Here is a 12,662-nt window from a genome sequence, read left to right as displayed (position 1 = left end):
AACCGCTTCATAGCCATTTTCAGACCGAGTTCCAAAAAGGCAATGGAGAAAGTGGTCACGCCTTCGGCAATCCAAGTGGGCAAAGTAGTGCCCTTAGGTACGACGTGTACCAGCAGAGAGGACAATTGGAGCTGCTTCTTCAGGCGAAGTCAGCAACAGATTTTATGTACCGGGGGCCGGTGTGGATTGGCGTGCCATCAGGGGAGTCTAAACAAAAGCCGGAGGCAAGAATAGTGTGGAGGGTCCAGCTGGTGCAAAGGGAGAGCATGCCTGTGGTATTCCAAGCAGAAGGACTCTCAGTTCTTTTGGGCCCAAAACTGCGACAAAGCCACAGATCCGGAGCATGGCTGTATGGAACTCTCCAATCTGTACTTTGTGGCTAAATTCCCGGAATACTTGGGTTGTGCTTGAACCAGCTGTAAAGCCATTTTCAGGAGCAAAAACAAGAAAGGTGGTGCTGCCCCTGCTTCTGTTTAGGCGAATGATAGTGGCACGAGAGAGCAGAACACTTCTTTCACTTCTTGTGTTTCCTATGTTTAATTGAGAACTTGAAGTGCAACGAAGAGCGACCTCTGGAGCAGCTGTTGGTTCTGGGAACAGGACCTTGGATACAGAGCAGGACTTGGAATGATCTAAACGTGGAGTTTTCTTATGATTGGCAACGTAAACCTTTGCCCTGGGTTTCCTGAGTTGTGGCTCGAACCAGGCACAACAGGCAAACCTAATGGGAACCAGTTACATAGATTTGATTTCAATAGTCACTACAGGGTTTGAAACCTCTTGTTGTAAGTGTGACATTTGGTGAAAATATAGAAGAAAATATCTCAGTTTAGCTTGGGATGGATGTCCGTGGCTTGGAAAGAAAGGAACGGACGTCAGCATGAAGGAGTGGCGCCTATATAAGCCTCTGTATGTCATTTCCGGCGCGGATCACCATCAGTGCCGAGCCGCAAGGCTCCACCTTCCAGGGGGCACAGAGGTACTGGTGAAAAGTTTTCGGATCTGGTCTGACGCCTGGGGAATATTCAAAAGATTAGGAATCTGCAGCTGAAATCTCTACCAGAATGCTATTTTAAAACTGACATTTTAACCTAACTGTAATGTCACTTTAAACATTTTCTTTTTTTCTTTTCAATATAAGCATACATCCACACACAAATACATATGTATGCCTGGGGTTGTTAGCATGCAACAAACAAAATACTATGATTACGACAGTGGTTTACACCTGTCTGAATAGAATTCTATAGCACGAAGATATACTATATCGACAGACTGCCAGTGGTAGAGTTTTGGAGCAACTCCTAGTTTGGGAGCAGCGTAGTGATGCAAATGAAAGTCAGTGCTCAACATTCAAGTACAACTTGAACTTGAGTTGGTTAACTTCGTGCCGCACTGGCAACACAGAAGAGACCTGCGATGCTCAGTCACTAGTGGTATTTGCAGTGTGTTGTAGCAAGAACCCTGTTGGTCGGGTCATAGCCCTAACCTTTTCCACTTTTCTCTTGAGATTCCGAATAAACATTGTGGAATCCTAAAGCACAAAATATAGGGAGCATGTCTTCTTTTGGTGGAAAATCCTACGTGCAACAAAAAGCCTATTTCTGAGAAATGGAGCAAATGCCTTCATACTTTCTACTGATTTATTAAGCCATATAAAGCACGAAATAGAACATTAAAGTGCCCTTTCAATTCCTGCAATTTAACTGCATAATAATGCATCAGATTACTAAACGTGTGCATGTTTGGGAGACAAAGATTTATGCCAGAGAATCCACCAAATGTGCTTATTATCAGACTAGTAAAGTTCAAGTGATGTAGAATGTGCACAATACTTCATTTTGGAGTGTTCAGGCACCTTAACAAGTTTGTAACTGATCTAATTTTACCAACAGTAACAAGGCTAGACTTGCTTGAACTCGCAGGAGAATCAAACTTGACATTCAAAACCTCATATCGTGCCAAAGGTGTTCAAAATCGTTGTGCTAGCTTTTATAAAGTACTGTCCATATTTAGAATCCCACTACAGAAAAACTGTGCTCTGATCAGTGGGAACAGCACACTGTATAATTCTTGCTCTAACAAATTACAGTTCAGTGTTTCAAAGCTTACCAGTGCCTGATGTTAAATTCTAAGCACACATTAACCTACAAGTGATAAAGAGGTAGATCCATCAGCACAACGTGTGAAAAGCAGCAGTAAGTTTGAGCGCTGGTGCTGGTGAGAAGATGACCATGGAAGTGTGGCTGGCTAAGACAAAACTAGTGGTGCACAACACATCAGCTTTACAATCTGTCCGCATTATCTGTTCAAACTATAATGTTAAAAGGAAGGACTAGGTGTGCAATTGCACATAAGGAAATATAAAATCACAGCTAAATCCAGCAACTATCCATAAATTAAGAAGAATCCAATTTAATGAGTTTCTTCCTTGCAGCTTCGGATGCCCAAGTATACAGCTGATAATATGAAACGGCCAAAAGAACAATGACAGACTGATACAAATGGTACTGCAGTTAAAAAATAATTAAAACAAAAATAAATTGGAACAAAAACAACCTCCCCTCCCAAGCTCCAGAAGAAAATACTCATCCTTGAAACAACAGTTTCTGGAAAATGTCCATCCACCAAAACGAGAAGGAAAAAGTGCAGATGACCTTGTATTGCCTCCATCTATAGGTCATTTTAGCTTCTCCATGTCATACCTTTAAAAGTATAAAATAATATGTCCACCACAAGGTGCTGGTGCCATGGCTCTGATCACTAGAGCAATCTGAACTCCAGGTTAACACTGAGCACTTAGAGCAGGAACCAACTACCTGTGTAATGCAGGTGAAAGAACGCAAAAAAATCTGGGCTGTGATGAAAAATTTGCACATATCTATGTTCATGGGGGCGGTCATGGGTTGCATGGAGAAAAGGGTGGGGGGAGGATTTCTATACAGTAAATAGTCACATGGGGTTTATGTTACAAGTGACGGCGAGTTGTGAAGAGTCTCTTTCCAGCTCCACTGCTGCTCCAGCCCAGGGAGGGCAAAGGGAACGATGGGGCAAAGAGGAGGCAGGACACAATTGTGCATGCAGGGTCAGAAGCAGCAGACTGGGTTCGCTCAAATCAGTCCTCGTCTTTTCTTGTAGTCTTCCAAGTTCAGTGACCTCCGAGGAGCGCCGTCCTTTGACTGTGGTGCTTTGGAGGATATGGACAGGGATTTGGATTCTAACGAGACAAAAAGAGACAATAAATTTACACATCTGCTAACAATCTATGCTTGAATACTTTCAATATAAAAATGTACCATGTTTATAGTGACCCTACCAGCTTGCCCACTAACACCACCATTAAGAACACAAATAATTTACCTAGAACTAGTTTTGTGCTACAAATACCTTCAATATTCCTGGAAGTGGGACAGCAGAGTGAAAGACAAGTACTATTGTGCCTGTTTCTTTTGGTTTGTCACGATAACTAGAAATCAATGTTAATGGGTGAAGTCTTAAAACAGTGCCGGAAAGAGTTTTTTAATGAGAATAAGTCCAAAGCAGGGAGTTTATATGTTTTTTTTTTAAATACTGTGTTCTTTTAAAAACTTCTATAACAAGGGGAGCTGTAAAGCCTTCATTTTAGAAGCTATGTGGGCGTAAAATATGAAATAGTCTCAAGAAAAGTAACTTTAAAAGTTACGCATTTTGTTGCTCTTTTGTGTAGGAATTCAAAGGAATGCTCTGAAAAAACACCAAACTAATTTTCATTTTAAGAGGTGAAGCCAACAACAGCTGGAAGGCCAAGTTGTTCAATTGTGTTAATCTTTCTAGCACATACTCCAGTTTGCTCAATTTTTAAATCTAATTTGAACATCCCCAGGAGCCAGACTGGATCTGGAAATTTTGCATTAGCTCCCCTGCACCAGTAGATGGCCCTATGCTCCACGTCAGCATATGGAACAACCCCTGATGTGATATCACCAAGGCCTTATAACACCATCTGGCACACTGATGTCAGTACTTCATCCATTTTTCTGAGCCCTTGGAGGCAGAGACAAGGTTAATATCAATTATACAGTGGACATGAAGTGTTGCAATTGTATATGGATCCTTATTTAGGTGGCAATGTTGACCATTCCTCAGAATGGGGAGGTGGTTGGGATCGGTGAGGAATCTGCCGATACATAAGAGTAACCACCAGAAGGAAAAGATTACCCTTTAAGCATGTGTTTGTGGCATGCAGTGCTGTGGCTTCACATGCTTTGCAAACTCCTGCTTCTAGTATTGTGCTTGGACATGAGCAAGTTGTTTTCCTTCAAACATGTCTTCGAGTCACGAGGTATAGTGACTCGACCTATTGCTGGTAATGCTCATGGGCATCATCTATTGTAAAAAAATTATTTTACCAAACGAAGGGTGAGGATGTAGTTAGAGCAAAGAGATGCAAAAGAAGATGACCATGCGAAGAAAGGAGGAAAGTTATCTGCAACATCAAAAGGCTTCTGGGAGGAGGGTGGAAACGTGAATCTATAATGCTACATGCCACGAACGAACAAGTTGCTCACCTTTGGTAATGCCTCATCTGGTAGAGACACAGCCACAGATGTCTTACCTTAGAATTATCTGGAAAATTTTCTGTGAGCAGCACCCCTGCGTGCTGGTAGATGCAGTTGTTGGACTCCACATGGCGGCGTCGACAATATCCACGCCGTGACTATATAGGCCAAAAACTAGCGCGCAGACAAATTTTCTTTGCACGCCAGGAGCAAGAGCCACAAAGAATATGGACCACTGGTGAGGAAAACTAGGGCCCTGAAAAGGGGAAAGCCTGGTCCCAAGAACTCTATTTGTGGGGTGGATAGGTGGGTTGATAAGGAATATGCGGCTAGACAGAGCCTCTACCAGATAAGGCGTTAACAAAGGTAAATAACTTGTTCATCTGATAGAGACTTCTAGCTGTAGATTCCTTACCTTAGAATAGATACTCAAGCAATGCCTTGCCGGAGGGGCGTCTGCGAACATGATTTAAACCAGAGAGTCCTGCAGGACCAAATGGGCAAAGTTTCCACACAATGGACCTGACTTGTTAGGCAGGAGTGTTTGCTGAACGTGTGCAGCGAGGCCCATGTTGCTGCCTGAGATATCTAGGACTGGAATTCCAAGTGCTAACGCAGGGTTGCTTCTTGGCAAATGTGTAGCAGATTTTAATGCAGAGCACGATCCATTGAGCGATGGGACATTTCTGCATGGCCTTCCCTTTCTTGTCCATGACATACCCCCACCAAGAGTTGATGTCCCCCCCGGAGAGGTTTTGTGCAGTCAAGGCAGAACGTCACTCTTTTTGGGTCCAGCCGGTGGAGTCTCTCATATTCCTTAGAGGGATGAGGCTGAGTGTAAAAGGTAGGCAAAGTGATGGACTGGCCTACGTGGAACAGGTGACTACCTACGCCATGAAGGATGCTCGAGTCCGAAGGAACAGTTTGTCGGGGCAAAACAAAATGTAGGGAGGCTGAGAGGACAAGGCCTGTAGCTCACTGACACTCCGAGCAGATGGAACTGCCACCAGGAAGGCCATCTTGATTGGGAGGAGCCTACGAGAATGATGGTGCTCAAAGAGGGAGCATAATAAAAAATTAAGAACCAAGTTAAGGTCCCATTGAGGCATAACAAAAGGAGCTGGGGAAACATGCTGTAGACCTATTTACAACAGGGGATTTGAAATGAGAAGGCTGATCTGGCATCAGAAGAAAAAGTGGAGATGGCAGATAAATAACCTTTCAAAGCGCCCAAGGCAGAGCCCAGCTGGGTTGGGGTCAAGATAAACAAAAAAACATGGGATAGGGGAGCAGATAAGAGATCAACCTGTTTCTCATCACACCATGCCACAAATGTATTCCAACAGCCGGCATATACCGTTTTCATGGAGAGATGCTGAGCTGCCAAGATAATATCACCAACTTCGGGAGGAAGGTGAAAAGTTGTCAACTGTCACAGCTTATTCTCCACGCATGGAGGCAGAGAGTTAACAGGTTCGGGTGGAAAACCCTCTCCTGTTGCTGTGATAGAAGATCCTCCCGAAGGGGTAGCCCGATTGTTGTGCCGACAGCCATGTTTAACAGCTTGGGATACCAAACTCTTGAAGCCCTATCCAGAGGCACAAAGATAACTAGGGCCCAGTCGTTCCTGATCTTGAGAAATCTGGGCAGGAATTGTATGAGCGGAAAGGCGTACAGGAGGCCTGAGCTCCACTCAAGACAAAAAGTGTCTCAGAGAGAAAACCACCTAGGAAACTCCAGCACGCAAAACTGCTGGACAGTTTGCATTCTCTGCAGTGGCGAACAGATCTAACAAAGGCTCTCCCCACTTTTGAAAGAGACCTTGAGCCATTGCTATTCATGATCCACTAGGCATCTTCGGCCGAGTTCATCTGCCCTTGCGTTCAGAGAGCCCGCCAGGTGTTGAACTACCAGGGATATGCCCTGACGTCAGCCATGTCCAGAGACGAAGGGCCTCGTAACAAAAGGACCATGACCCAAACCTGCCCTGTTTGTTGCAGTACCACATGGTAGTATTGTTGTTGATGACCTACACTAGCCTTCCCTTGGAGGGTAAAAAGGCTTTCAATGTCAACCGGATTGCTCGGAGCTCCAATAAGTTGATGTGGAGTCCAAATTCCACTGCAGATTAGAGGCCTCTGATCTCCACCTCTCTTCGATGGCAGACTCATACCAGGAGTGACGCATCAGTCACTACTGTCAGATCTTGTTGGGGAAGGGAGGGGGTCTGCGGCTGATCCAATCGAGGTTCATTAACCACCACTGCAGTTCTTTGCAGTACCCTCTGAGATGTGGACCATGTCAGAGATTCCCCTGATGCTGCGCCCACTGGAATTAAAGGTCCTACAGCAAAGCTTGAACATGCCAACAGGCATGTATCACAAGCAGGATGTAGGAAACCATAAGACACAGCAGCCTCAGCGTTAGTCTCAGACACGCAGGATAGAGGATGAAACATCAGTATCCTAGCCTGAATACCCAGGAATCGCCGTTTGGGAGGATAAAGTATAAACTGCAATGTGTCCAGACCAGCTCCAATGAAAAGGAGTTTTTGAGAAGGGTGTGACTGGCACCTTTATAGTGAACCCCAGCGAGTGCAGAAGGTCTGCCGTAGTTTGGATATAGACTACCGCCTGAGACGAGCCTGCCTTTAACAGCCAGTCAATGAGATAGGGGAAGACTGGCACCCCTGACTGGCTTTGGTCCTGGTGGCCTTGAGGAGGACAAAGAGGTATGCAAGGCCTCTGCTCTTAGATCTGCCACAGTCTTTGAATTGCTACAGAAAAAGGTTAAACTGCTGGACTGGCTGGAGAGGCTGGTGTGGACAAAATAGCAAGCCTTTTGAATAACTACAAAACTTGCAGTACTGCTTGTGATAAAAACAGGAAGGGAACACCAGCCCCAATGAAGACACCTGCTTTAAACTTCTTGAGGGTTGAGTCACTCTTGCTGCTAAAGAGGCAAAACCCATATAAAGGCATGTCCATTAAACTTGCCTGAACATTAATTGAGTAGCCTGTTGAGAGAAATCAAGTGCATCTACCAAGTGTCACTTGACCCTATGATCCTCTACAAAAAAACCAGCTCAGAGGATCTACTTTGCAGCATCCTGTCCATCCAGGACAACCTCTGGGAAGTTGTTGTTTAAATGGTTCGGGTGGCAATGGCATATTTGTCCAGCAACTGGTTGTGTTTGCGGACCTAAAAGCCAAACCTTTCACTGAGAAAACATTTTTCCTCATTAATGCCAATTTGGGATTCTCGGTTGGCAGGCAAAGGAGGGAAAGAGCCCTGCTTTTGGTTAGTAGATACCAGATTCTGTGCCACGAGGCTTTCTGATAAAGAATGCACAGACAACCAATCTAGGCCACAGGGTGCCAATCAACAGTCATGGGTTATTGGTCTGTTCATTTACAGTACCGAAGTAGGCTTGGTCCAGGCTGTTTTGATTGGTTACATAAGCAACTTGTTTTAATGAAAGCAAAGGTCTGGAGGATGAAGAGGCTGGTTGGAGGATCTCTGTTAAAATAGCACATTTGATTTCCTCCATCTGAAGAGAATTCTAGAAGCTCAGCAACGGAATGGGTACTTACCAGTAGTAATTTTGCCACTTGAAGTTCCTTGCTTCACATGCTGTGCATCATTCTGCCAGCCATTTAGCAGTTGGGTCCGGAGTAGTCTTATTTTATGACTTGTTTTGGTCGCTGTCGACCACCATTTGTTGCTAGGTACGTCCGCTGTGAGACATCAGACTGTATCCTGGAGGTCGACATGCGTGGTGGCCATCTTCGGATTCTTTTTTCTGTTTTTCTTATGTTTTGTAATCCTTGCGATGGTTTTGAAAAATACTGATGAAGTCCTTTGCTTCTCCACCGGTTTGTTTTCCTTATAGGGTCAGGTGGGTCGCATGTGAATCCAGAAAATTCTTCAAGCTGCAAAACTACTCCTACTGGTAAGTAATCATTTCGTTTTGCAGCGTGAATCCTTTTCTGGATTCAAATGCTGTGCATCAGATTATGTAGCAGTTTCTCCCATTTTTGGGAGGCTGTGGTGAAATGAAGACCTTGCAAACAGGTGTTGAAGCACCCTCTGTCCAATTTGAGCTCCCTTATTTATTTGTATATCCACAATAATGATTTGTAAAGGTGTGTGGTGATGCCCATTTTGCAGCTGCGCAAATGGAATCTATGGGTACATTGGCTATAAATGCCAGCGTTGCTCCTTTCTTTCTAGTGGAGTGAGCTGTTGGTTGCATTGTTAGTTCTTTTTTGCATTGGCATAACATCATTGGATAGCTTGAACTATCCATTTTGCAATAGTTGCTTTTGTGACAGCTGATCCTGTGTTGGTATGTGCGCAGGCAACAAACAATTGCTTTGTTTTCCTGATTGGTTCTGTTTCTGTAAATAATACAGTAAAGCCCTCCTTACATCCAGGGTATGGAGGCTTCTTTCCGCTTTAGTGTATGGGCTCTTGAGGAAAACTGGCAGGAGAATGTTTTGTTTTAAGTCCTACTTAGATACTACTTTTGGCAAAAACTGTGGGTTAGTTTTTAAGATTACTTTATCCTTGTGGATTTGTTAGTAGGGTTCTTGAATAGTTAATGCTTGCAGTTCCCTTACTCTTTGTAGTGATGTTATAGCAATGAGAAAGGCTGTTTTGAGAGTAATATGTTTGAGGTCCCCTGCATGCATGGGCTCAAATGGATTTGTCATCAGTTGAGAAAGTACTGTATTTAAGCTCCATGTTGGTACAGGAGCTGCTCTTGGTAGAGCTATTCTTTTTTCTCATTCTAAGAACCTTTTGATGACTGGTTTTGTAAAAAAAAAGCTGTTGCATAATTTTCCTCTTATATATGCCACTATGGCAGCAGGGGTGCACTTTAAGGCTGGAAAAGTTTATGTTGCTGTCCAAGAGGTTAGTAAGATATGTAATAACTGTTTCTTGTATATTGATAGAATTAGTGTTGTTGTTAGCGGTGCACCATGTAGTATATCGCTACTATTTTGCTTTATAGTGTCTTCTTGTTGACTGTTTTCTTGCTTCTTTTAGAATTTTGAGTGCCAGAAAAACGGTTTTCATCTCCAAAAAATGTATATGTTTTGTGGAGTCCTGTTCACTCCACTGACCATGAACTTTCAGTTGGTTGAAACATGCACCTCACCCATTGAGGGAGGCATCCATGGTGACTGTCACAGATGGATTGGGTCCCTGAAAGGTCTACCCCGTGCTATGTTGTTGGATGCCCACCATTATAGATCTCTGCTTGCACCCTTTGTGTAACAACCACTAGATCCTCCCAACTCCCTGCGGCTTGTGACCAGCTGTTGGTGAGCCATTCTTGAAACTGGCACATGTGTAGGCGAGCGTGAGGGATGAGTGTGAAGCATGATGCCATCATGCCCATTAGTTTAATTACTTTCCTCACTGTCAAAGACTGATCCCTCTGGTAGAGGGCTGTTTCATGATGGTTAGCTTGTATTCTGGCTTGTGTGGGATAAGCTTTGCGTTTGCGGTGTTCAGTCTTGCTCCCAGGAAGGTTTTTCTCTTTCTGGTGTTGTAGAAGATTTCTTGTGGTTTTTTGAGAAACCCAGGATTTGTAGCGTTTGAATTGTTTTTTTAACATGATTGTGATATGTTTGCTTTGTGCGTCCCCTTATTAGCCAGTTGTATAAGTAGGGGTAGACATGGATTTCCTCTCTTCTCGGGTGTGCTGCCACTGCGGCTAGACACTTTGTGAACATGGAGCAGATTTTATGCCGAACGGGAGTACCTTGAATTGGTAATGTGTACCGTTGCGTAGGAATCGTAGGTACTGTCTGCGCCTTTTGTTCATAGAGATATGTAAGTAGGCGTCCTTGAGATCTGTTGTTGCCAAGTTTAATTTATTTATTTAAGGAGTTTTATATAGCGCTGGCCAGACCCGAGGGTATTGGAGCGCTTTACAACTGTAATAATGCAGAAGTCCCAAAATAAGGCATAGGTATACATATTGGTTCGTAAAGTCCCGGCGTGTGGTGCGACAAATGAGGCATGGGAAGTAAGCTCCTATTTGAGTCTGGGGATTATTTCTTGAAGGGTACACAGTTTGAAGTGTTGTGTTAGTATGAACATGTTTTTGTATCTTAAGTCCATGATTGGTCTTAGAGTCCGGTTCTGATTGGGTACTAGGAAGTATGGAGAGTAGTTTCCTTTGTACCACTCATGTTGGTACCTTTTCTATTGCCTGTTTTTGGCATAGTTATTTGATTTCTGCGTTGAGCAGTGTTTGTTGTGATCTGGTTAATTTTCTTGTTTTGGGAGTATTTGCAGGTGGTGTCTTTGTGAGCTCTATGCAATATCCGTATTGTACCAAATTTAATATCCAATTGACTGTTGTCTGTGGAAAAAGGATATTCTTCCCCCCCCCTGGTGATTTGTGTGGGTCCTTTTCCGTGATAATGTCAGTTATAACGGTTTCCTCTTCCTCTAGAGGATTGGCCTCTTCCACTGCCATTCCCTCTACCTCGAAAGGGCTGCTTCTGCTGTTGTTGCTAACCTTGGTAGCTAGACTGTTGACCCATCTGTTGGTTTGGGTTCTGTCCCTGAGATAGTAGAGGCATCTGCTGTCCTTGACTAAAGCTTCCTCTACCTGTGATTTTTCGGTTAGAGAACCCTCCGCTTTTAAAAAGAACCTCTTTGCTGTAGGGCACCCATTGCCTTTGCTGTTTCATTGTCTTTTTAATTTGCTGAAGGGATTCATCCACTTCCTTGCCAAACAGAGCTTCTCCGTTGAATGGTATGTTGATAATTGATGTCTGAACTTCTTGTTTAAAGCCAGAAATTCTGAGCCAGGCATGCCTTCTGAGGATGGGTACTGTGCACATTTGCCTGCTTGCCTCCTTTCTATGTGGCCATGTGTGTAGGCTGCTACTTCAGCCAAGTGCACTTTTAACGAGGTGTACGTCAGTTTGCGGTCTAGCAGATGGGTGAGATACCGGATCACTATAGTGTACTTGGTTCTTCTGAGGAGCTGCACCTTGTCTTTGCGTGACAGGACGTATCTAAACCATTTTGCTGTGTAGCATTTCCTTGTGCTTCGCAGTCTCGCTTGCTATAGAACGCCCATTGAACATTTTGGGAGATGTAAGTGTCCAAACTCTATGTCTGTAGTAGCCAGGAAACTAGAGTTAGGCTGTCTACTTCTGGCTGAAAGACCGTGCCTCCCTGGAAGGGGAGGTTGCCGTGTTTTCTGGCAAACTTTTTTTACATTTCCCTGGTCCATCTCCATCAGGTCTTGCTAGCTGTGGAGCAATGAGCATCATTGGCATCTGCAACTAGTTGCACTTGCTTATCACGAACATTCTGAGGGGAAATGGTGGAAAAGCGTACGCAAATTTCCCTGACTGTGTCTTTTGTAGTCTGTCAATACGGCGCAAGTTCCCGCAGCAGCGGATGTAGGGCTGCTGCGTCTTGTAATGCTTTTAGCAAAGGTCATCGCTGCCTTTGAGCAAGTGAAAATCTTGTATTTCCCTTTGTCCTCTATGCGCAGTCTTGCAGGGTACAGCATAGCATATGGAATTTTTGCTGCGATGAGGAGCTTCTTGACCGGTCAAAACTCTCTCCGAACCTCTTGAACCGCCAGCGTGAAATCGGGATAAAAGGCGAGATTGTTCCTCTGATGCGTGATGGTTCCCTTCTTCCGTGCTAGCCGGAGGACTGGGTCCCGATCTCCATAATTCAATAGGCGGGCAATGATAGGGCGCGGAGGGGCACCAGGAGGTGGGTGAGCTGCCAAAGAGCGATGTGCTCGTTCCACTATCAGAACTGGTGAAAGCTGTTCCGCTCCAAAAAGTTCTCGAAGCAGATTCTCCACAAACATTTCAAATCTTCCAGTATTTGTGGATTCTGGCAGGCCCGTAATGCGCACATTGTTGCGACGCGACCTTGCTTCCAAATCTTCATTGGGGGCTTGGATGATTGCCAGGACCTTCTCCACAGACGCCGCTTTCTCCGTAACTCGCTGTAGACCATCCTCCGCATCGGATATGCGGGTCTCCGCCTCTCCCAGTCGTTGCACATGCTTGTCCAACTTCTCTGACATGTGGTCCATACGTAAATTCAGATGGTCAACTATGGCCATCT

The 12,662-nt window shown here is 44.4% G+C and overlaps 1 protein-coding gene across 1 annotated transcript in view; it reads right to left on the bottom strand.

Annotated features, from left to right (window-relative positions):
• Positions 1 to 1,629: 1,629 nt before the first annotated feature.
• RTF1 (RTF1 homolog, Paf1/RNA polymerase II complex component) overlaps positions 1,630 to 12,662 on the bottom strand; it is a 337,563-nt gene continuing 326,530 nt past the window's right edge. The window contains exon 18 of the mRNA XM_086937201.1: positions 1,630 to 3,217. Within this exon, the coding sequence (XP_086793327.1) occupies positions 3,111 to 3,217 (107 nt within the window). The 3' untranslated portion in view covers positions 1,630 to 3,110. The remainder of the gene's footprint in view (positions 3,218 to 12,662) is intronic.

This window comes from Lissotriton vulgaris, chromosome 9, assembly GCF_964263255.1.
Source record: "Lissotriton vulgaris chromosome 9, aLisVul1.2, whole genome shotgun sequence".
Taxonomy (NCBI): domain Eukaryota; kingdom Metazoa; phylum Chordata; class Amphibia; order Caudata; family Salamandridae; genus Lissotriton; species Lissotriton vulgaris.
The sequence above is the reverse complement of the archived record's forward strand: the minus strand, read 5'-3'. Positions and strand labels throughout refer to the sequence as shown.